The 24,613-nt window shown below is 42.0% G+C and overlaps 1 protein-coding gene across 2 annotated transcripts in view; it reads left to right on the top strand.

The window, feature by feature from the left end:
- The window catches only part of SYT16 (synaptotagmin 16), a 110,482-nt gene that overhangs the window by 50,932 nt on the left and 34,937 nt on the right, over positions 1 to 24,613 (top strand). Inside the window, exons 4-6 of one of the 2 annotated variants that reach the window (XM_062630754.1) lie at positions 5,049 to 5,217; positions 16,756 to 16,798; positions 17,045 to 17,665. In XM_062630754.1, the coding sequence (XP_062486738.1) occupies positions 17,113 to 17,665 (553 nt within the window). In that variant the 5' untranslated portion in view covers positions 5,049 to 5,217; positions 16,756 to 16,798; positions 17,045 to 17,112. Of the gene's footprint in view, positions 1 to 5,048; positions 5,218 to 9,081; positions 9,252 to 16,755; positions 16,799 to 17,044; positions 17,666 to 24,613 lie in introns of those variants that run through there. The other variant, XM_062630755.1, reaches the window with a different exon arrangement.

The following is a 24,613-nucleotide window of genomic DNA, read 5'->3' as shown; positions in this document are numbered from 1 at the left end:
TCCTTTGGTCTGAATTTATGAAATGCTATGTGCAGTGAATTGCTTCACCCTTTGTAGCACTTTCTGAGTTTGCATGGATTCTTTGGAGGTTTTGCTATAATGGAAGCAGTGTTAGCTATAGCTCATGAAACCTCTTTACCTTTTTTCTGTCTTTTTCTGATCCCTCTCACAAAAATCCCATTAGTTATCCTATTCCTTTAGTAATCCACGTATGGCACTGTTTTCCTTTATAACCTTGGCCTCAGACTGTGAGTGGGCAAAGTGATACCCACACGTTTTGGGCACCGAGTAGAGGAAGTGACTGAGAAACCTTCTTGGTGTTTCCATTGCACATAGCAGGGAACTCGTCCTTGCAGTGGGGCTGCTGTCATCGTTTCACTCCACATAACTTTCCTCCAGTAGTTGCTGAGCCTTGTTAAGCACAAGGCTTGTTACAGATGGATTCCTGAGCTTTGCTGCACTGTGATACTGCTGATAGGGATGAGGATATGTAGGTATGCAAGTAGGTGGAACCTTTCTAATACATCGTAATAGTAATAATAATAATAATGTGCACTTCTACTGCCTTGCAGCTTTCTCTAGATCTTCTGCCCACACATCAGCCTACTTGGTTCACAATGCAGTGTGCGTGCTAGACAATTAGTGGTTGATAATGAAAAATGTCATGGGAGCCAGCGGGAAAATCATAGCTTACTCCAAATATATAATGAAATGTAATTAGCACAGACAGTAAAACAGACAATTTATGTTTTTTTTTGTAATTAAAAAGTACCAGTAAATATCCCTTTTGCAGGAAGCTTTGTATCAAATGGAATTAAAGAGCTATTGTCTGGAATGGGATTTTATGCAAAATTTAACCCATGCAGAGCTGAATGGATTAAGGTTTTGTTAACTGCAGACTGTCCAAGTGAATCTACTGTGGCACTTGTATTTGTTCTCCTTGTCCTGGTCTGTCTGGATGGGCCAAGTCTGCCAATAGAATTGCTGTGAAACCTCCAGCAGGCCAATTACCCAGCCATTGTCAATGCATGTAAAGGTGTGGCCAACACTTCCCTCCTGCTCTTCCAGATGGATTCTTCCCTGAAGTCATCCTGTAGTGTAGAGGTAGCTTTGAGGGAGAGGATGGAGCAGAAACAGCACTGTGATATCTTGTGCTTCTTCTGTTAGATTTCTTCTGTTGATCTCACTTCCATCTCTGATCTCCTGTTTCCTAGCTTGGAGCCATTCACAATGCACCTCTTGTTTGTTCTTAAGCAGTGTATGCAAAGCAGTGTGTGCAGTTTTGCATGCCCTCAACCTGCCAGGAGCACAAACACTTCTTCTTGGCTTGCACTCTCACCTGGGCAAAAGAATGTGTGAACCCACTGTGGTATTCCACAAAGGTGTCTGTGGCATCAATTCCTTTATTTAAAACCGGGTGATTTGGAGAGTCCTGGCTGAATGGACTGTTCTTACCCCAAAGCATGTGGTGGACAGCTCCTTCCCTGGACTTGGGTGCCCAGGGTTTGAACCAGCAGTTGAATGCCTCAGTATATTTTCTCTTCTTGCCCTCAGTCTGTCATCTATTTCTGTAAGGCTGAACATTCCAGCAGTGCTGTAGCACAAGTGATGTGTGTGCATTTCTGCTGCTCATCCTCTCCCTCCCAGGCCCAGACATTCCACCACACACCAAACAGAGCTCTACTCCAGATCAGTTTTACAATAATTTCCCAGGTGTAGTCTTAGCCTAGAGTTTCAGGTCTGCAGAGAAAGCCCTCCAGCTGAGGGTTGACAGAGCTATCTAAGTGGTCCGGGCTGTATGCAGGTGCAGCATGTTTTCCTCTTGATGATGGAGGAGCAGATTGCCCACAAGTCTCCTATCACAGAGGAAAATGAGCTTCCAGCTGGAGTCAAGTGCACAGACTGTAACGTTTCTACCCACATATATGAGACAGTGCTCAGGTGCAAAATCGCAGTCCTCCCTCAGAGTCACTGTGGCACAAACCTCTAATATCTGGCGCAGATAACATGGGGGAGAGAAGAGGAAACTTCTTAAAGCTGTGGGACAGGATGCACCTTGTGCTGCAGAACTCTCAGCTACCTCTTTACAGTTAGGCAGCCTGTCTTTAGGAAAGGGACTCTGTGGTTTGCTATGGGAGCGGGAGGTGTCAGTTCCTGCCAGAACTGTGGTGGTCTTTCTGGGGCACCTTTCCTCTGCTTGGTGCCTACAGGGAAGGGGAGGAGTGGTGCAGGGATCTCAGCCCTTGTTAGTAGCTAGCTGATAGTCTGTGCTGTTCAGGATGTCTGGGGGGTGAGGTGGGGGAATGGTCTGTGCAGTCCCTTCTTACCTATGCTTCCAAAGCCTCTTCCTCTGTGCAGACACAGTTGATAGTGTTTGGCTTTGAGAGCTTCCTCCCAGAAGCTGCTGCTGCACCTTTTATGAGCAGTGACACGAGATGCCTTTTACAGCTCTGTCCCAGAGTAGAGGAAGCCTGAAGGGTCATCCCAGGTCCTATGCCACTGCACTACAACTTTCTTGTTCCTCTGTAGCTGACTAGGAAACAAGAATAGGTGGACAGTAATGCTGTTGTGCTGATCTGAGATCCTTTAGAGCAAGTGAATAGCAGTTTATAATTTGTCTCCAAATTTTACTTTCAGGCTGCCTAGTCTAGTCAAGGGTCTGCATTTTCTTCTGGAATTTTTCAAGGTACTGTGCAGGTCTGTTAGAGAAAGGGGCACTTTGAGGATTTCTGCAGCTGGGGGTCATGTGGCATATCGGAGCATGTGCTGGACAATTTGTGTTTGAAAATATTGGGGGCTTGTTTGTGCCCTGTCTGAGAAGTGGAAACCCTCAACATCTCCTTGGGCTCAGAGCTGAGATTTTATCAAAGGGTTTAACAAATAGTAACAGCAGTGTCTGCCACCCCTCTACATCACACTCTTGGTAATGAAATTACTCACATAGAGCCTTCAAACTGTGATTGTCAGTTTGCTACATACCTGCTCCAATTTCATGCACACACACACACATGCACACACACTCACATGCACACACACTTGCAAGCTGAGATGTGGTGATCCTGAGTGGTTTTTGTATGTAAGATAGAGCATAATCCTTTTTCCTACATACGCCATGCTCAAGAAAAGGAGGGGTCAGTGATGGGACCCAACTAGGCTTTCATGTATATTCTGGCATTATGGCTACTTTGATTTATGCTCAGCTCCTTTGATTTTTACTTGGCTTCAGCAGCCAGTTAATGGTGACCTCAGCAGCTGAAAATAGCCAGAGTAGATGTATCACTCAGCCACTCTCATGTTCCCAGCTCTGCTCCCAGGGTTGAGGTGTGAAGTGAAGATAGGTCTGGTATGTGCCTGCCAAATTATCCAGGGAAGCAGTGGCACTGATCTTCAGTGCTGTCAGGGAGACCTACTGTCTTTATGGGCTGCTTAGTGCTGGTGTGACATAAAAGGGACACAGAAGTAATTGCCAGAGAAGTGTCTGTGCCCATGCAGAAGAGAGAAAAGGAAGTGTAGACTTGATTTTGTTGTCATTTAAGCTGCTGTAATTCAGTGCATACTTCTGTTCCTTCCTTAGGCTGGAGTGACCAAGATCAGAGCCACCTCCAGAGTTTGTGTAAGCCATGTTCCTCTGGGTTCAGTCCTAAACACTTGCCTGACTTGTATGTGGATTGCAGCTATGCACTGGTGATTTTTGTTTCCAGCTGAGGCAATTGAGGCATGTTGGCTTGTATTAATTTAGGGGTTTTTAATCCCCTAGATGACAGTCCTGCTATGCAATAGCAAGGTTGTAACTAAAGCCAGTGTAGCTCTTCTTACCTAAATCTTTTGCTGAGTCAAGTCTTGTAAACTCCCAGTGGGATGTTTCACAGGCAAGGCTGACTCTGTTTACATCTCATCCCGTGAGCTCATCTTGTCTGTAAGCTGCAGCTTTGCAATAACAGGCATCCCTGGTGTGCCACTGATGCTGCTGATGTTTCATTTTTTATAGGGTCTTTGACTTGAATTGAACAACTGAACTTCACCCCTTCCTGGTGAAGTAATTACCAGGAAAACAAGCCTTTTTCTTTTTAGATGGCACTTACAGTTTTTGATGTGTGTGCCCTTGTCATCCACATCAGATGATGTATGTAGTGTTTGTCCTTTGTTTTGGCATTTTGATATGTGTGAGAGAGGTGAAATGGCTTTAAAAGCTTTTTCCTGGCGCCTGTGGTTTGTTGCAGACCCAGTGGTACAGGCAGAACATGATAAATTGAAATAAGATTGTTTCTCTGCAGTTTGACATAGGGATCATTTAGATGCGTAGTAGTAGGTTGTCAGCTGGTGCAAAACCACTGTGCTCATTATGTGGCCAAACCTGACACCAAAGGAGCTAAACTGAGCTGGAGGCTGGTCTTTTGCAGCAAAGAATGGTAATCGTGTAGTAAAGTAATGTACTTCTTACTTAAGGGTAAAGCAACAGTTGAAAGAGGATCATAGGCTATACATTAACCTGGTTCTTAGTAAATGTACTGAAGTTCATGAGTGCCTTTATAGTGTAATCTGGTGGTTTAAAAGAAAATGCAAAAATTGCAAAGGAGGTGTTGGGGTCTTTTGACCCCTAAGTTGCTCCCCTCTCACAGCAGCCTCTGAGAATTTACCACAAGCTGTGCAGAAATGGTTTATGACCAACTGCTGTTTCTTGGCTGATTCTTGTTGCACTTCAGAGTGTCTCTCTTGAGGCTGGTGGAATTCTGCATTGTTATGAAAGGTTATTAAAATCAGAGCCTTTCTTGGAGTTCATCATGTGACAGAAACGAAGACCTTGATCAGAACCAAGTTTGGTGTGTAGTGTACATTACATTTACCACAATATCTCCCGTAGGTGAGCCCAATGCGGGTGGCGGCACCAGAAAGTTTAATGCATTTAATGCAAGTCAAAGTTCTGCTGAATTTCAGTGCCATTTCTTCTGTGGAAGGGATGGGGAATCAGAGCTGTGGATACAGATGTGGTTAAACCACAACTTTCTCAGGACAATTTTCCCACTTGTGCTGATGTTTTCTTTCCCGAGACAGCTGGGGTTTTACCTGCTGTTGGAGTCTTCATTATCCTCCCTGCAGTCCTCTTCTACTTCATCAACAAGAAGCTCTGCTTTGAAAAGAGAGATGAGCTTCCATGCATGGGGCAAGAAGGAAGAAGAAAACGCTACAAAGAAAAGTCCAGAGTTCAAGAGGGCTTTGGTAGGTATCACAGTATTATATTGTGTTTGATGTACAGACTCTTCTTGAAGCTTTGACTACTGGGAGAACAGAGATAAACCCATTTTCTGTGTCTTGGGTTATTTGTGTGGAAAACAGCAGGGTTTTGGATAGACTATACTAACCTCCAAAACTTGATCAAATGGATATACAATTGCTACCATGCTCCCATTATCTTTGTTGTGTGAAGTGATATCTTGAAAAATGGAGGGCAACAGTGGGTAAAAAGCATACTCCCCACTCTCTCTCTGTTGTGGGGGTGTTTTGTTAATCTAGTGAAGAGCAAAATGTGAGCAATTCTGAGTAACAACACTACCTTTCTGCTCATGAAAGATATGCCTGTCCTAGTTTTCTTGTAGTAGCTATTACATGTTCTTTCATGTGTTTGTTTTTATCTGGAAACGTTATGTCTTGGGTAAACCTGTAAGTCCTGGAGTCAAAATAACTGGGAGTTTTACTGTGTTACAAAAGTAACATTTTAAAGTTTCTCAGCCATCAAAAATGCATCCATTCTGATAATAGTGGTAACTAGGAATTTGGTGATTTCATGGTACATTTGTTTGTAAATTTGCATGTTAAAAGCGTATAATCATGGTAATAATCAGCCAAGAGGAGGCCTCAGAAGCCTTCCAATTAAAAGGTCTATTCTCAGAGATTCCATCTTAAAGCTAATTGTAGAAAGACACAACCGCAAAGTTGTGGAGCCCCTGGAGATTTTCTTGTTGTACATTTTGCCTTGTACACAGAGCTCAGCATGCTTTTGGAAAGGGCGTGAACTCATCATACCTTAAAAGTCCAGGATTTATGGGAAGTTGAAGGCTTGGATGCCATATGTAATAGGAATTCAGTGAGACTGGCTGCTTCTTGCTAAATGCATTAGTAAGCCAGGGACAGGCACCAGAAAGTTAAAAGTACTTGAAATTGTTTCCTTCTCCATTGAAAGTCCCAACTTTAATGTTTCTAAACAAAGACTATGGAGTTTTTTTAATAAGTTTCCTTCTTCGATATTATTTTTAAGTCTTTCTTCCCTTCTCTTCGCCTCTCATCAAGTGGTGTAAAAATGTGGCTTTTATTTCAGTTTTTAAGATGACACATCTCCCAGGAGTGTGTGGGTGTTGACATTCTAGGGAGCTGTCACAGGCTATCGTGTAAACATATATTTGCAATGCTTTTTAAAATGTGAATTATTAATAAACAGGGTGGCTGGCTTTTTTTGTGTTTTGTTCCTTCCAAATTTTGAAGGACAAAAAATTGCTTCCCTGCTGACACACTCAGTGGCAATTTTCATTTCAGACTAAATCTTATGTCTGAGTAATAAACCTTTGAAAACATGGGTTTATAATGGAAACACTAATTCAACTTTAACTACAGCTGTGCCATACAAGCAAAATACCACACACATTAATGAGGTGCTAAATCTGATACAGCAGAGGAATGTGTTGTAATCATTAATTACAATGGAAGCTTAAAGTTGGAGCCTGTTTTTTCCATTCAAACAAAATCAGCTTGGTGAGTTGGAGCTAAGAGCTATTTAAAAATATCACCTCTATATTTAGTTTGAATTTCACCATAGCGTTTAGATACTTGTAAGGCCAATATGGGATATGCATGCAGGAAATGCTAATTCTTTTAAAGGACAGCAGCATGAGAGAATATATTAAACCTTGGGCTAATGTAGTGTGTCACATGGCAAATGTAGAAACCTGGAACCTGAGCTTGGGCTGGGAAGCCAGGAAAGGCTGTTTCTAGCATTGCGGTTGCTTGATGAAGGAGACTTCCCAAAACGAGTGTTGACTTCTCAGAGTTTGTTTCAAATTCAGAATCTGACTTTGCTTGGTAGAAAGAAGAAGGATGGGAGTGTTTGTAATGTGTAACTTTTATGTTAGTGTTCACCTTTTGTTGTCTCAACTTATTCTGGTGAGCTGCATTTGTTACAAGGAGATCCTGATTCTAAAGACTCTGCTGTTCTTTAACATGTAATCCACTAATGATTGCTCTTTCCAGTCCTAAGCTCTCACAGGGAAATCTTTTTGTTTCTCCACATCTGGAGATCAATGAAGAGTGGTTAGAACGTGTCTGTCTAAGTAGGAGAGAAAAGCCATTTTGCATTTTGATTTCTCTGGCATGACTATACCATCTGCAGTAGGATAAACCTGAGTTTGCAACAGCATATGTGCATGAACGCTGTAGCCTGAGAAGGTGTGTTTGGGTTCAGTGCATGAGATGTTTCTTTTGTCCTTGGATCTAGTTGAGTTTTGAGTTATCTACTGACAAAAATGAATGTTGGTATAGAAACATAAGCATCTGTCTGCACTTTACAGGTACACAGGCTGACATTTAGAAAATGTACTGTAAAATGTCAAAGTTTGTTGTTGGTTTTGTGTTTCTGTGTAGAGCCTGACCTCAGAACGAGGCAAGTGATAGAATGCAATAGGTGCTTCGCTTGTCATGGCTCTAAGATACAACTGGCTGGTTTGTTCCTAATTTAATTTTAATTGCACAGTTTGTGTCCTTATGCAAGGAACAGGATAGATAAAGAAAAATCTTTGTGAAAGTGAGGAATTAATTGAAAACCTTTCAGGAGACTCCAGGACAAAGCATCTTAATTACTGGGGCACAATGGATAACATTTTTGATACTTGAAGCTTTTGTGGATCCTGTTCTTGACTGCTTCATTGACCTTAGTAATGAGCCCATCACTTGTGCAAGGATGTGCTGCCTTGGTTACCTCTCACTCAGCTGCAGGAGTGCATTCACTGGCAGGGGGGGCTGGAGCTCATCTGGACACAGCCAGCCTGTATTTAGGATGGTCTTGGCACTGCAAGCGAATGCTCAGAACAAGCTGTGGAACCTGATAGAGAACATGCTAAATATGTAACCAATAGCACAGAGTTAACTTGATGCATATCAAGCTTGCTTGCTTGGCTATGCCCAAGCATGTGCAGAAGAAAGTGATGGTGGCATGAAGCAGTCCTGACACAACTGGAGTGATGTAGAGCCTTTATGTCGGTCATGTGCAGAATTCCTTAGTGAGGAAAAGATTAATCATCAGACCTTTGGCCTTAATATAGTCAGCTGGAGTGGATCCTCACAGCATTTGTAACCTTTCAGGTGGTGGGAGAGTGTGTGTGGGTGAAATTTCCCCTTGGAGCATCCCCCCCAAGCAAGGAAGGAGGACCTTCCCTTGAACAGAGGTCTGACAAATGTCAGTGGGGTCTCGTATGAGACCTTGCGATGCTGTAGCATGAATTTCAGGACTAAGAGGTGGTGATGGTGTTCTTGCATGCGGCGCTGCTGAGCCCTTTGCTCCAAAAGTTCGTGGGTGAAATGAACTTCACAGAAACATGTGACAGTGCTGGGAAAACCCTTGTGTAAAGAGCTGTATCTAACTGTGTGTTTCAGTGCGGTGACTTGAAAAGGGCCTTTTTTGTTCTCTACTGTAATCTTTTTATAATGATGTGACCTGAGACTGGGAAAGAAGTTGTAGTTTCCTGACTGTGCTTTATACAGAAATATTCCAATTGTGCTATGCCTTGAACACTTGTTGTGATGTTAAGGATGTACTCCTGATATGTGGACTCAGCTTAAACATCATGAGGTTTGAAGAAACATTTTTTTCCATTTTTTCCTTCTGTCTTACAGCCTTGAGGATACTTTCAGTTCATGTTCTCAAGCTGTTCTACACAGCCACTGCTCTAGCCTCTAGGGCTAGCAGCACACTCAAATAAATGGAGATGCAGGTCTTTTATAAACCTCTCATCTCCTGTAGCTGATATTTTAAGGAAAGCGTCAACACCTATAACACTCAGCAAAGGCAGGAATGTTATCATGGACGTTGACCTTGCTTTGCGCGTGCAGCTCTGGGCCCAGTCAGGCACCAAGGACTATCATGTGCAGTGTGCAGGATCATAAAATGCCAGCAGAGGCTTAGCTTCATGTTTAGAAACCAGTAATGTGGGTGAGTGTGACAGTACCAGTCTGGAGTGCACAGTAGGCTGTCTTCTTCTGACAGCATGGTAAGGAATGTCCTTTTCCAAAGAAATGCAATTGTGGTTGTTCTTTGTAACCCTGTTGCTGAGTATCCAGTAGCTCCATTGTCCTTGGTGAGGTGTGGGTTGGAAATGAGTATGGGGTTATTTATACCACCAACTTGAGGCATGTATCTCAGCCATGGTGTTAGGTTCCTTGATCTGCCAGTGGCAAGAGGGAGAGAAGGCCTTGAAAAGGAAGTTTCTCAGTGCCCAAATGAAGCTGCTCTTCTAATTGCTTTTTTTCTTAATTGCTTGTATAGAGGCTTGTAGGAATAGTGGCTGGACATGAAACAGTGTGACTGTTGCCACTGATGTCTACCCTAGATACCAGAGAACCTGGTTTGCAACAAGGCTAAATTAAATGAAGGGGAAAAGGTGAGGGAGCAGTTCTTAAGTTGGTAGGGACAGCTGTACACTCAGATTTACAGCTCTGAATTCTTTTAAACCATTTGAAACCAGGTCTGGCTTTCCCAGTGACCTCTTAGCCTCCCAGCATGTCAGGTTGGACTGATGGTTTGACTTAGCAGAAGTGAAAGGAGATGGGAGCTATACATTTAGCCATGTGTGTACACATGGATAACCAGAATGAATAATTATCCACTGCATTTGCTACTTAGGGCTGTGGTTCCCAAAAAGCACTGTCTGCACTGCTTGATGGTGGTCCATACAGAGCAATTTCCATAGACTCTGTAACTCTGTAATGGAGTGTGTGTGGGGGAAGAAGGAGTAACAGTAACTGGGTGACTTCTCAGAATGTTTCTAAAACATGTTCATTGTGTTAAACAGCTAGACCTGCTCTGCACTGCTGATTTCCATGCAACTAATTGCTCCGATTGATCCTAGCTTGTTGAGTTGCCGCAGGCTGGGTAGCATGGTTGCAGGCAGGGTGGAGAGTCAATCTACTGGGTCTGCTCTTTGCAACAGCTTGACAGCACAGGTGGGTGGGTTTGAGTGGTGGTGTAACTTGGTGTTTTCCAGCCTTTTGAACTTGTGATTTCCTTTTGGTTCTTCTGTCTTCAATCAGATGAATGACAGCAGCTCAGTTACAGAATGTGCTGTGATTTCTGACTCTGGGTTTTTTTCTTTCATTCTCTTAATACAGTAATTACAGATGCTTCTTACTCCTTTACCTTAAAAGATCACAGTTGCCACTACTAACATCAGTTTTCTAATACTCCAATGATCTGTGACTTTCTTGATGCCCCTTTTGAAACCCTCTGAGAAGTACAAATAATTAAAGTTATTCATTGTTGTTTTTTTGTAATACCACTTGGTACAGAACTTTTAGGTTTTTGAACCTATGGTAACAAGTGGCTCTGTAAACACAAAGGACCTTGTTTTGATTTGGAGGATGTGACTGGCTTCAGTGGGGTGACTCTGGACTTAACACCAGTGCTGAAGCAGAATCTGGCTCTCTGGTACATCCAGGCCAAAGATTATGGTCAATTATCCCTCAAGATTTTGGTGGTGTTCCAGGCCAGGTTGGACAGAGCCTTGGGTGACATGGTTTAGTGTGAGGTGTCCCTGCCCGTGGCAGGGGGTTGGAACTAGGTGATGTTAAGGTGCTTTCCAACCCTAACTATTGTATGATTCTATAAGTTTTATAAAAGTATTTTGGTGGCAGTAGTATCTATCTGTGCAGTCACAGATTGCCTGTTTTGTGAGTATACTGAAATGAGCACGCTTCTGAGTTCAGGGGGTTTTACAGTCTAAGCGAAAACAAAGCTGGGAAGTGGTCAGTATAGGGAATTGCATTCAGCTCCTCAGCCCTGTTACTGGTGTAGCTTTTTTTTTGGTTTTCTTTTTTGTTTTTTGTTTTTTTTTTTTTTTTGCAAAAGGCTCCACAGGTTTGAACAATTAATATCACATTTGCATAATATTTTTTTTCTTTTATCCCTTTCCTCTTCTCCCCATTCCACTGAAGCTGTTAGAATCAGTAATTGTTGCCATTATTTTTGACAAAGGGGGAGCATGCAACAAAGGAATGGGAAGAAAGAAGGAGACACCATAGGGCTAAATATCCTGATCAAAACCACTTACGTCATTTGAGTATCAATTTTTACAACTAATTTGGCACGGCATCACTAGTAGCAAGCTGCCTGCAAAGACATGAGATGATTTGGGAGTGAGGAATAAGTCTGCAGGCTTCCTCTGCGTAGGCTAAATTCTGTGCAGCAGGGTGCATTGCTGTCTGTTTGATCTCATGTTTGTTTTCAGTTCACCCTTTTGAGGCTTGCAGGACCGATTCCTTGCAGCAGTGGGTTTATTGCCTTGTTGATTTGTAACCCATGAATGCTTCCAATGAGATGTGTGTAATTTATTGATATAAACCATTAAATCTTCCTTGAATGCCCTGGAGTTTCTGAATCACTAGCTGAAAACTATTATTACAGAGCACATAATCACTTGGAAAGTGCCTCTGTCTTTTCATTTTATGCATTAAAAGTCAGCTACATAAATAGCATTTTTATACCATGTAGGCCAAAAAGGTACCAAGATGTTCTCTATTTCTGTTTTGTTTTACCTTAGGGAAACTTGGTCAGCAGTGACACCCACAGTTGATGTGAACCTTGGGCAATGTCTGTGAGCTTCCCTCATAATGCTTCTGCAAGGGGCTCCAATCAGCTGAGCAGCTTCAAGTGCAGAGGCTGGTTTTGACACTGTGAAATTTTCATTGGAAATACAGTTTCACAGAATCATGGAATCACAGAATGGTTTGGGTTGGAAGGGACATTAGAGATCATCTTGTTCCACACCCCCTGCCACAGGCAGGGACATATTCCACTAGACCAGGTTGCTCAAAGCCCCATCCAGTCTGGCCTTGAACACTTCCAGGAATGGGGCATCAACAACTTTAAACCAATTGCTTGGTTATCCTTCACTGTGAGGTTGGAAGGGCTCTGTTAGCATTTCCTTAAATATGATTCTGGCAACTACAGGAGGAGTGAGGAGTTGAGATTGTTCCCAGAACTGGGACAGAGGATTTCTTGGCCCAGTACTGATGCTGCCTGCCTTCAGTGGAGTACATTTTGAATCTTTTCTCTGCTATTTTACATGTGTGATAATTGGGGCTCCAATCCAAAAGAGCAGGATCAGGGTCATTATAGTTTTGAATAGTTTAAAAAAAGTTATTAAATCATCTTATCCCTCCAAGCCTTCCTTACTCCCTTCTTTCATGAACAGCAAAATGACCTTGTGTTTTGCACAGAACTTTGATGTTCTAGGCAAAAGCTGAGATTCACACTTTGGTTTAGATCTTTCCTCCTAAGCTTGGAGCAGGACTTCATGATGGGTCTGTAACACTGCTTTTCCTAGATGTTCACACAAATAAAGCTCCTGTTCATGGATATGATCTATGTCATGTCAGGTGGACATGAAGAGCCAGTGAGCTCAGAAGATAAATCATTATCAATGTCTTAAATAAAATTTCTAGAAAGTGGGGAAGGCAGAGGAATCATTCATCTGGATACGTGAAGTGTGGCTGTCTAAACCAGTGACCCAGCTCACCACTCAGAGTTTCAGTTGTGGACAGATGGATCCAGCAGCTTGCCCAAACTGCCAAAGAAGTTTTTTTTTGGTACAGTTTTCTTGGCACTGGAAAAAGAAGTGGATCTTCCTAAAACACTGATGTGACAAAAATGTCTTAGAACCATTGAAAGCTGGGAGCTGATCTCTTCTTGTGTCTCTACATAGGACAGTGAATTCCCAGGCAGAGGAAGGAGGCTGTAGATTTCTTCCTCATCTAGTGTTTTAGAAATAAGCACTTACTTGAAAATTGTTCAGTTGTTATATGCTGGGACACTGTTTTCAACCTGTGGTCTATGAACCTCCCTACAATGGAAGAGTTTGGTAGGCAGCTTCCGCAAGGCCACACAAAAAGTGATTGAAGAAAAAGCAGTTTGTGCCTACGCTCTATGACAGCTTGAATAAGGGAAATGTTCTAAGAAAACCTCATCTGATGGCAATTTTTTAGGAGCCTGCATATCAAGAAAATGGAAAGACACTTTGTTAATATTACAAACCTCTGCATTGTGGTAGTGTTTGAAATTCTGCTAATAGTTTTCTTTTTTTTTAGCCATACAGTAATTGCACTTCTCAATGGGAACGCTACTCAGTAATAATGATCTGATCAAGCCAAGTTAATATAGATCGTAGTAAAGGTTATGATGGTTTCTGTGAGAGGCTTAACATTGATCCTTTTAGCTGATTTTCCAAGAGGAAAACAAAAAAAAAAAGCTTTGAGTTAAGCAAGCGATTCAGTGTGAAGATTCTTGTTGTTAGTTTTAGAAGATGGAACTTGAAGTGAATTTGCTAAACTGTTTTTTTTTTCCCCTGTCTCTTTCTTCATGAATGCTTTTAAAAAGGAATGGATTTTTCTTTCCCACACATTTTAAATTATCTTCTCAGTTCTTTTTTTTTTTCTAATACAAGTCAAAATTATTAGAGAATTCAAAAGTAAAAATCTGTTATGCTGAAAAGGCCACATTGTGAAATATATTATAAACACCCTGTTAGAGCAGTGCCTGCTAATTAAGGGAGAGAGCTCCTGGGAAACAGCAAGTCTGTAACAGAGCTCAGCCCCCTTTGATCCTCTGTTGAGTTTGTAAAAAGGCTGCCCGCTTAAACTTGTCTGCAGCTTGTTACACATTTTATCCATCTGCTGCAGAACCAAAAATAAGCAATTTAGAATTCAGTTGAACTCCAGTTGTTCAGCTATCACTGACTGTGGAGTCTTTGTAAAGAGGTAGAGGGCAGGAGGAGCAGCCAAGCAAAGCTTAAACAGTCAGGTACTGTGAAAATTGCACTGCTTTTACCTGTAGGGATTATGCAGGTGCTGGACTGCAAGTTGGGACAGACGTGTTGCGGGTGTTACTGCAAAGTGGTTCAGACTTTTTGGGTGAAATATACTTCAGTGTCTATCCATTGTCTATAAACTGAAATAAAACCATTTGTTGGCATTCTCCAGCTTCACTTCAGGCAAATTTCCAGGTCTTATGTAGAATTATGGAGATAGATAGATATATATATATATATATATATATATATATATATATGTATGTATGTGTCATGTTTTCCCCTAGCCTACTTATAGCAAGATTATTGGGTCAGCTACTAGGTATATGAAAGCTGTGTGTTCAAGTCTTATCTGCCTCTTTGGATAGCTGAATGACCACATCCAAGCCATGCAGGTGACTGGAGATCATGGCTTTAATTCCCTGACTAAAGTAAAATCTCACCTTCAGAAATTCCGTCCATCTTTATAGTTGCAATGCCTAACGAGGAGTCTCTTGTGCAGGACCACGATGTTTGCCTGAGCTGTGGTACAGTCAGCCACAGCATCCGGGAGAAGTGGGATGGCTCTGTTGGACCGATTGGGTGTTAGCTCTGAAATCTAATAACAAGAGGAGCTAATTATTCCCTGTGCAAATATCACAAGTCTATGTTCTGCTGATTTTTAGAACAGATCAGCACTTCATTTTAGCACCCATATGTTTTATCTGCATTGGTTAGCTATCACTCCTGGATGCCTGCATCCCTCCAAGGGCTACTGCTGTCATGTGTCTTGCTGCTGAGACGGAGGCAGAGTGTTATGAAGTTCTTATTTCATCCAAAATCAGAGATTGATTCGCTGTTGCCTGTAAATAAATGACAGGTTAAAAATGTATCCGGTAACCAGTACTTACCCACTCAAATTTATCTCCTTCCATGCCTATGAGAATCTCACTGTTACAAATACCATCTCCTGCTAGTGATTTCTCTGGTGATGTGACTTACCAGTAACAAATCTGCATTATGCTGAAAATGTGTCATTTGAAGTGTGTGATCATTTTAGGTTTATGAGAAAATAGATTTTTCTCTTTGTGCAAAAAATGGCACAAAGCAGAGAGGTTTCGCCAAGGGCAGGATTGGAAAGAGGAGTCAATGAAGGGAACAGCTCACCTCATGCAAGGTTACGCCATGACATTGTCTGTTCTTTTCCAAAGATTTAATGCATGGCAGAGGGCATTACCTGGGTCCTAGGAGCTGAACCAGAGGGTTTTGGTTGACAGGGAGATACTGGAACAGTATGTGCCCCATGCCTGGAGAGTTTGTAACAGACATCAGCTCTTAAAATGGCTTTAGTAACCTACATTCCTTTACTGCCCTTGTTAGGACTGTAATTCTTAGTATGTACTGAAGCTGATAATAAACTTGTTGGGAGTATCTGCAGTGTTAAGTCAACATCACTGAACAAAATTATTTGGCACAAGTGTTTCAAAAGGTAAAGACATCTTAGGTCTCATCTGTAAAAAAGCTGCTCACTGAGCAAGGTGGGATCTTTGTAGTCCCTGCTCCCTTTAAAAAAACAAATAACTGGGATTCCCACTACGTTTCTCTGGAGACCATTTCAGAAGGTAATACACGCTGCTGCTGAGTTTATTTTCTTGCTGTTTATACTGGGTTGACCCTTTTACAATTTGACTGCACCTAGATCTGTAAGTTCAGCAAGAAAGTGGCATTCATTTTTGATTCTTCTTTTTGTTTCTTTTCAGTCGTCTTTTAGCCTAAAATCTGCAACTGTTTCATTCTTTCTTCCTAACCCCATCATCCTATTTGTAGGTTTCTCATTCTCAGGGTTCCTAGAAGAATATCTGTCTTGTGATAATGTGGGAAGATGTATATTGGGTAAAAAGTCACCTTAACTTTCTGCAAGTCATGTTTTTATTTAGGCTTTACATCAATTTTGAGAAAATATACATTGACATGATTCCGATGCTCTTGTTAACTTGCTTCTGTTCCCTGTCATTTCATACATATAATATTCTACCTCCTGTGTTTTGTTTGGTGGTGGGTTTTTGTTTGTTTGTTTTGGAGTGTGTTTTCTTGTTTGCTTAGTTGGTTTTGTTTGTTTGTTTTGTTTTTGATTTCCATGAAGGACAAAACAAGTTGGGTTGTGTTACTCTGTGGACAGAGAGGTCTTCTTCAGAGCCTTTCAGAGTATCACAGTATGATCGAGATTGGAAGGGACCTCAAAAGATCATCTAGTCCAGTCGCCCTGCGGAGGAGGAACACCTAGATAAGGTTGCACAGGAATGTGTCCAGGCGGGTTTTGAATGTCTCCAGGGAAGGAGAATCCACAACCTCCCTGGGCAGCCTGTTCCAGTGTTCTGTCACCCTCACTGAGAAGAAGTTTCTTCTCAAGTTTAAGTGGAACCTCTTGTGTTCCAGTTTTGTACCCATTACCCCTTGTCCTATCATTGTTTGCCACTGAGTAGAGCCTGGCTCCATCCTCGTGACTTTCTGGAGCAAAACACTTGACATACTTGTCTGCTGTGGGCTGGTTCTGCATACCTTAGGCCTATCACTTAAATCAATCAAACCATAATTCTTACCAAATTCTCCACCCTTCAATTTTCCCATCTGGACATGGTAATGCTAATGACGGAAGTCAGGGCCAGGAGATTGTTTGAGGTATTTGACTGCAGGTTGTTCTGTACTTCTTTTCCAGGTCTGTTGACAGCTGTAACCAGCATGTGTGTGCTTCAGAAAAGGTATTTCTGTTCCAATGTTCTATGTTTTTATTTTTATGTAAGGTTTAGCAATTGAATGAAAGCTTTCTAGATCTCTGCAGAAATACACGTAATTTGTTCATCATTTCTGGATTTCTAATGCTATTCTCAATGGGTAGAAGTGCTTTTTTCATTTCTTCTCTCAGTTCTACACATCTTACATGGTGTGTCGACAGGTGTTGATGGACAAGTAATTTACAATAATCTCTTACGATGCTTATTCTGTAGCAACCTGAATTACAAGTGACATGCTGGCAAAGCTGAACTGATCACCAGATACTTACATAGTGTTAAACATGGCTTCTGAGGCTGCTCAGAATTTCCTTCAGCCACTGTCATCTTGGATATCTCAAATATATGAAGCTATCCAACAAGCAGGAGACTCTATATCTGCTTCACTGCTGAATTTAAGTGGAGTGGGTCATAAATCAGAAGACGAGAGGAACCGGGACTTGGAGAATAGCAAAGTTTATGAGGATTATTCTGAGGAATTGGATGATGAACGACACTTGGACCTCTGGGATGAGGAATACTTACATCCTAAAGAAGATGGTCACGTCGGGGGTCGTGATCTTGATTCACAAGACCTCCCTCACGGCTCTGGCATGAGTCAGCAGAAGCAAAAGCAGGTTAAAAATACCGGCAGCTTACCAGAGCAGTGTGTTGAAAGCACTAGGTCTTTGATCGCCAATGGATCCTACTGGACAAACGAAGATCTCCAGACACTTGATCAGCTTCCTCCCATTGTTGAGGAAGAAGGTGCACCCTCCATGAAGATGGGAGGTCATGAGCACAACCTCAGCTTGGGTAGCCCCTTAAAAAGTAATACTGGCAAGGCAAGTTTTGCAGGTAAGCAGCTAGCACGCACCCTGACAGTATTATCCAGACCTCACTTTTCTGGTATCGATTTGATTTAGTTGCTAATCTGCTCATTATGTTCTGTGTTGTCTTTGTTTCCCACAGCTGAAAGAAAACTCCCCAAATCCCAAAGAAAAATCTAACCTTTCCTCTTGTTTCCAATTCTTCTCTTGTTCATGATACTAATCTCCTTGAAATAAATGGAAATCTCCAGGGTGAAATGTTATGTATTAGAAGGCAATTGGGTCCTGTTGCTGCAGCAAGGAGTATTTTGCCACCTCCCTATTTTGTTTCTGGTAGCAGGAACCTTCAAAGGGAGTGTTTAGCCTTAAGCCTTTGCTTTGAGAACCATCTGCCTTTGCGTCATTGCTATTAAGGATATATATAATCTCAAACCTTGTTTCTTTGTGCCAGGAATCTCAAGATGTTACTGTGCCATGTGCTGTGAATGCTGTACTAAAAAGCCAGCCATATCTCATGATTTTATGGATGAGAAGCTCCCAAATCACTTTCCTTCCCTCCCACCACCCCCACAGACTTTTCAAATAAGGCTGAAGAGGACAGCAGGCAGGAGATTAGGGGAAGGAGAACTGAATTTGATATTTTCAGTTTTAAATAAGCCTAACTATAACTCCTGATCACTAAGTGATATGAACAGCTTTTCAGATGATTGTGTTCAGGACTGGATTTCAGCCATGTGACTTGTACTCATTAAATATTGCTGTAAATGTGGCTAGAATTTACCTTAGTCACAGAGGAGTGATGGAGATGTATGTCCCAACAACAAGCAGGAAGGTGCAGTCCTGCTGACACCATCCTTTGGTCTTACTGTGTTAAAACTGCTCCTTATCAACATCTTAGAAAGGGGAACAAGGGAGGAAACGGGGCGGGAGGAGTGAATCTGCCATTTGAAGGTGCTGAAGAACTTGAGACTCACTGACGGTCTTCAGAATTTGGTTTCAAATATGTAAATTCCTTCTTCTGAAGCAGGCAGTAGATGCTCTTGAAAATGTTTGGTTTATGATGACCAAGAGGTTTCCATCACTCTTGGCTTCTAGGGTAGTCTTACATATTTAGCCTTTTCTGTGCAGACTGCAGAAGATCAGCCTGTTTGCTTTTGTTTTTAATAGGAATATCAGACTGAGAGGGTATAAACCTTGATGGTGTTCTTTAAGAGTGTTAAAATTAGCTCTTTTCTTTATTCCTCACTCTTATGGCCAGCGAGTAAATAATTAAAAAGAGCTTTTGGTCTAGCTATTCTGTCTCCCAAACTGGGACTTCTTGTTTCATGTTCCAAATGAATGTTTGCCATTTCTCAGGTTAAGCACCCCAGAGCTGTATCTCTCAGAGCCCAACCTCTAACCTGTACATATCCCCCTGCATTCTGGTACCCCTATACATGCTGTGTGATATCTTGCCCAAAGGGTTTGTTCATAGGCACAAGTCATTGCTGCAGGTCTGGATTTGCTATTATATATCTATGTGTGTTAGGATTACGTGTCCAGTGTGTGTGCACAGATGCCATGGAGCAGGGCATGGTAGTGTCCTTCCAAGTGGTGGTAGGGCCGTGGATCCTCCTGGTTCTATCCACGGCTCAACCTTGTCTTCTGCAGAGCCTCTGCCCCCAAGAGGGGCTGTTAAGCAATTCATGGCAAATCCCTCAGAGAGGGCTGGGGAACAGCCATGGCCTCCAGATCTTTGTCCTGTCTCTGGACTACACTGTGGCTCACTGGATCGGAGAGAATGTAGTGAGCTTTCAGGGAAATGGGGGCCAAGAATGGGCTGCTGTCTCGTCAGTGTAGTTTCTTACCTGCAGGCTTGTCGGCAGGGACATCTGAGAAAGAGCATCGTTAGGAGCATGTGATGAACCAGATTCATTTTCTTGGTGAGAGACACACAGGGTGACAGACAGATGCCAGAGTCACTGCAGCTAAAGGGGAGAGTCACTCTGAACCTCTCTCACAGCTGAGAGCAGGTACTGATCAAGTAGTTGTTCAACTCTGTTGATATTACTGGCTTTCCTTCATAGTAAGCTGTATGGAGCCATTGCGGATCCGAAGGCTGGCCACAGAGAGCTCCCCAGCACACACACTGCTGCCTCCTAGAGCTCTCTACTTCAACGTGAAGCCCTCTGGGGCATTGTGCAACTTTTTACACCAGAGAGAATGTCACTTCAAATGCTCTCAAATAGTCATTTATCTTTTCATGTCTGTAATGCACTGGACAAAGGGCAGTCCAGTGGTCTCAAAGTTTGAGAGTTGGAGGGCTGGGAGCTGATGCCTTTATTCTCAAAACTCAGTTGTATAATGGGAGAGAAAGTGCTGAACTGTGTTTTGAAAATGCCTTCCACAAGCTCTTTGATGTGGAAGAACTCGTTTTGCTCTTCTATGTGACCCTTCACTTCCAAAACACACATGCTCTTTATATTTTATTTTTCAACTCTTTATTTCCTCTTTTTCCTTTAGATTCATTCTCTAACATCAAGAGTGTGAACTCTTCTGATGGTAACCTAGACATGCAGAGAGACTGTAATATCCTGGCAACTTAAAATTTCAGTCATGGATTAAAAAGATCAAGAGAAGATGTTTGAGGTATCCTTATTTCTGTTAGCTTTGTTACCTAAACCTTTCAATGTAAGTGAGCATATGGGCTTGCTGACATTCAGTAAAGACATTCAGTAGCATTATATTAGCTTTGAATATTTTTCCTTCCATTTGGCATTTTTTTACCCCATTTCTGAAAAAGACATGTTTCCTGTTTATCCTTATATTCTTTTCAGAACATTGCATCTTGACTTTATTTCACTTAATGTACCATATTTCTCTCCACAATAGAATATTTTAAAGCTAGATTGGCCCAAAACAGTAGCAATGCTGAATGCTTTTTGTTGCCATGGAAATATTTCTGGGCACTTACTGAAGACCTGGTTGCCAATAGTAATGTAACAGAAAATAGATATGCTTCATTTAGCAGCCATTGGTGATTAAAGAGCCATAGAATCCTGCTACAAGGTCATTCCAATATATGGTTTATTGGGTTTAGGGGAAGAAAAGCCAGCAACCAAACTTTAGATGAGAATAATTTTGTTTTAAAAAATAAGAAAAGCAAAATCCAGTGTTTTTCCCCCTCTGTTAAGCTTACAGCATACTTCTGAAATGAAGTAAAATAACATTAGAGTAAAAACCATCATTACGCCTTCTCCTTTTTATGAAATGTGTTTTTGATGTCATTTTGCCTCCCAGGAAATGTTTCCTAGCTCCCAAAGTGGCTTTTCTGAGGCCCCAAAGCAGGACGCACATTATTGAAAACCATTTTTAGGCTTAGGGGTCTAATGAAATGTTTGAGCAATGAAATTCTTGGGTTCTTAAGTCAAGCATCTGTTAGACACAGTGAGGCATGATAATCAGCAGGGTGCAGGTTTGGCTGCTGCCGGGTCCTGGTCTGTACTTAAATGATGCAAATAATGTTATGACAAGGACTCAAGAAAATGCAGGATTTTTTTTTTTTTTTTTTTCACTTTGGATGCTTTTGATTCACAGTCTAAAAATGAGAAAGTAGTTCAGCAGGAAATACTGCAATGCCAGGTACTTGATTTAAGAGGTTAGTGATGAGAAAGCAGATCCCTGCCACCGTCTGCAAATCATATAGTTGTAAATTTTGCAAATACAGATGAACTTTCTATTGCAGCTTCCCTGAGACCTTCCTTCATAGTCCAACTTCAGTGTTTCTGATTAATAGAGAAACTGTCTCCCATTGCAGAATGGGGAGAGAGCAGCCTTTGCATCCCCCTGCAGCTAAGACACTGCTGCTCAGCTGACTGGGGTGGCTGGCAAGACTGTGGCTGCCAAATCCATCATTACACAGTTGGCTAAAAAACTGGGGTTAAAAAAAGCAGTGAAGCAATAAGACACTTCTAAAAGTAGTGCACCACAAGCAGAGGGGTATTGCTGGTTGGTCCTTCCACTTCCCAGCCTGAATCTATAGAGATAAAAAAACATAATAATGAAAAAGATGAAGAGCAGCAATAATTGTGCCATGAGTGCGATGTCTTTAGTCCACTTCTTACTCGGGGACAGTGTCCTTCAGAAACAAAAAGTCAAAGTTACCATTAAGTTAGCAGTTTCAGCAGACACTGCTCTAAAAAGGCATGGGGAGAGGCACATCAGCAGAGCCGAGTCTTCTGAATCAGAGTTGAACTATTTTTGCACAGAGAGGTCTGTGATTGAAGAGTCTCCTGAGCTATCTGACATTGTTTTCATAACCCTAGGGTAATATATATGTAATCACTACACTTAAACTGCATGAAATCCTTGGAGACTTTTTCCCCATCAATTAGACAATCTCAGTGATAGCTAAAGACTGCATTTCAGTTGCACTAAAATAATTATTTCTGACTTAGAACACTCAGAAGTTTAACATCCTAATAGGAATCTTGTCTAGATGGCTAGATAGCTATCCTCAATACATGTGTAAGGGGAGGCCTCCTCTGATGCTCTAGGAGTTTTTAAAACTAGAAAGCACTATTGCATTTACTTACCTTGGCCTCCAGCTTAACAGAGGTCACTGTTTTTTGCTAGTAATTGCAGTAGTAGAGTAAATTATTCTTTCTGTTGTATATGAGCACTCCTGACTTTAGTAAATGACCCTTCCTACAGCCAGGAATTCCTAGGCAAGAAGGAAATTTTCGTGAGGTCCTATAAACCCAGATAGCAAAATATACCCATAGCAAAAAGATGCTGCATGTGTGATAAATAAAACATCTGCCTGAACCTAAGACTAAAGTAGATAGATAGCCAGTTTCCATGTTAAGATCCCAGGTGTTTGCAAATTTTATCACCTGTCTGGCTATGGAGCCAGCCAGTGTTCTAGCCAGAATGTAGCCCTCTAAAAATCACTGCCTGTACTCAAAGCAGGACATTTAGAGGCTGCACCGAATCAATAGCACCACTAGGACTGAGTGAAGGAAAGCAAAGACAGGCAGTGGACAAAAGCACTTAAAATGCTCCAGGCTGCTCAAGTGGGAGAAAGCAGTAACGTGACTGGGGGTATGCATCTGCTCTCTGAAGAAAGCAGTACGAGTCCTCTGCTTTCTGAAATGAAGGGCAGATGTGAGTTTGCACTGAATGCTTTCTCTCTGGGAGATTCAGAACCACTCAGAAAGTGTTTGTGCACAGACTTTTGTCTTTGTGAAGGTGGTACCTTATTTCTTTTTATATTTAAAGTGCTCCTTTGCAATTCTGTCTTTTCAGAGTTTCAAATTGTGAAAGATCTTCATCGCTGGTGCCAAAGTGTGCTCTGATGAGAGTATACAATAGCCCTGAAAGGAGGGTGGATTGTGGCATATCAGCTTCACAGCTGAGGGGATGAAACCAAAGAGTGGTTGAAAACTCAATTTTCAAAGGTCCTACCATTGTGAGCTCTGTCTTGGGCATGTCAACATTGCTGTTTACCCTCACTCAGTGATTTTAGACACAATATCTTTGCAAGCTCAGAGGTGATCAGTAGTCTGGGTTTTCACCAAGTTCCTCATCTGGTGGGCAGAGCTTCTTTGTGTCTAGATCTTTAGGGGGCATGAGGAAGAATGCTGTGTTCAGGAGTACTTGTCATCTGCTCTTGCCATCTAAAAGGTTGCATAAGCTGCATGGAGAAGGGTGTATTTGAGAGGAAGAAATGGATTTTACCTTCAATACAGTTACAGAACAAATTGTGTGTGTGAGTGTGTGTTTGTGCATGTATTTTCTGATCCACTTTTGCTAAGCGGCATCCTCTTCCCACTCCCCATATGGCAATTGCAACACTATCTTCCTCTGGGAAGGTTGTTTGGGACTCAAGAGGCTCCATTTACTGATAAACAGCATCTTGGCAGCATCTGGGAAGTGTTGCCTCTCTCCTAGAAACCCTGCCTCCTCACCTTCCATCTCCTACTACAGACGAGGCAGGTGTGAATGATCTCATTGTGTTGTGGTGGAGGTTACGTGAAGGCATACTAGGAGCACTCTGTGCATAGCTGGAGCATAGTATTTCAGTGTGCTGATACAAACAGTAGTATTTACTGTATTTTATTTTACTTTTTGTTGGTGTTGCTAGCTTAGCCCACTTTGTAGAAGGTCACTTATGCAAATCCATGATGGCAGACAAATGTTTGCAGAAGAGAATGACATTAGGACCTTTGGAAGCATGGATAATTCATCTTCGTTTCTTCCTAGCACCTTTGCATTGCTTAACAGCACAAGAATTGCTAATGTAAGCTTACATGAGATGAGATCACTACCAAAAGATGAGCTGATGTTGGTCCTCACCTCTTGCCAGATAAGATATGACTTCCTTGTGCCCAATTGATTTTTGGCTGTTGGAATGACCTGTTGGCAGTAGTCATCATTTTGAGTGGCATCCTAGGCTCCTGCAAGTTTTAGTAGCTGAGGGGAAAGGCTGCAGTGAAAGAAGAGGGGAAGATTACAGTCATGGAGGAAAAAGTGTGCAGTTTTATAGACAGCTGATGGTCTGTTAGGCTGTGTCAAGTCTTCCAAGGACCAATAGGTCCTTAATCCACATGTAAAATGTAAAGTTGGTGAGGAGGGTGTGGTTGGGCTGTACCTCTGCAAATGCTGTTTGCGTGATTCTCTTGCAGTTTCCCCAGATGGAGTTAGGGAGGCTTCATCAGTACCTATTTGTAGACCAACATGAATGACTCAGGTTAAATTTTAAATCAGTTCATAGCAAAATCTAGAAAAAATCCCTTCCAGTGACCCTGATAATAGCTCATGATCTCATGGCTTCAGCACCCTACCTGATGTTCAAATGGGTGCTTCGCTGTCTGGAGAGCTCAGTATCCATGTGAAATTACGCATCCCCGGGGGAAACTCATTGCATTGGTCATGAGTGCTTGCCTACACAAGATGGGAGCTTGGAGGCATTTTTTCTCCTCAGGGTGAGGAGCCC

The sequence above is a fragment of the Pezoporus occidentalis genome, unplaced genomic scaffold (assembly GCF_034315485.1).
Source record: "Pezoporus occidentalis ecotype Australia unplaced genomic scaffold, CSIRO_AGI_Poc_V1 ctg36, whole genome shotgun sequence".
In the NCBI taxonomy this organism is placed as follows: Eukaryota; Metazoa; Chordata; class Aves; order Psittaciformes; family Psittacidae; genus Pezoporus; species Pezoporus occidentalis.
Note: the sequence above shows the minus strand (reverse complement) of the source record. Positions and strands in the feature narration are given on the sequence as shown.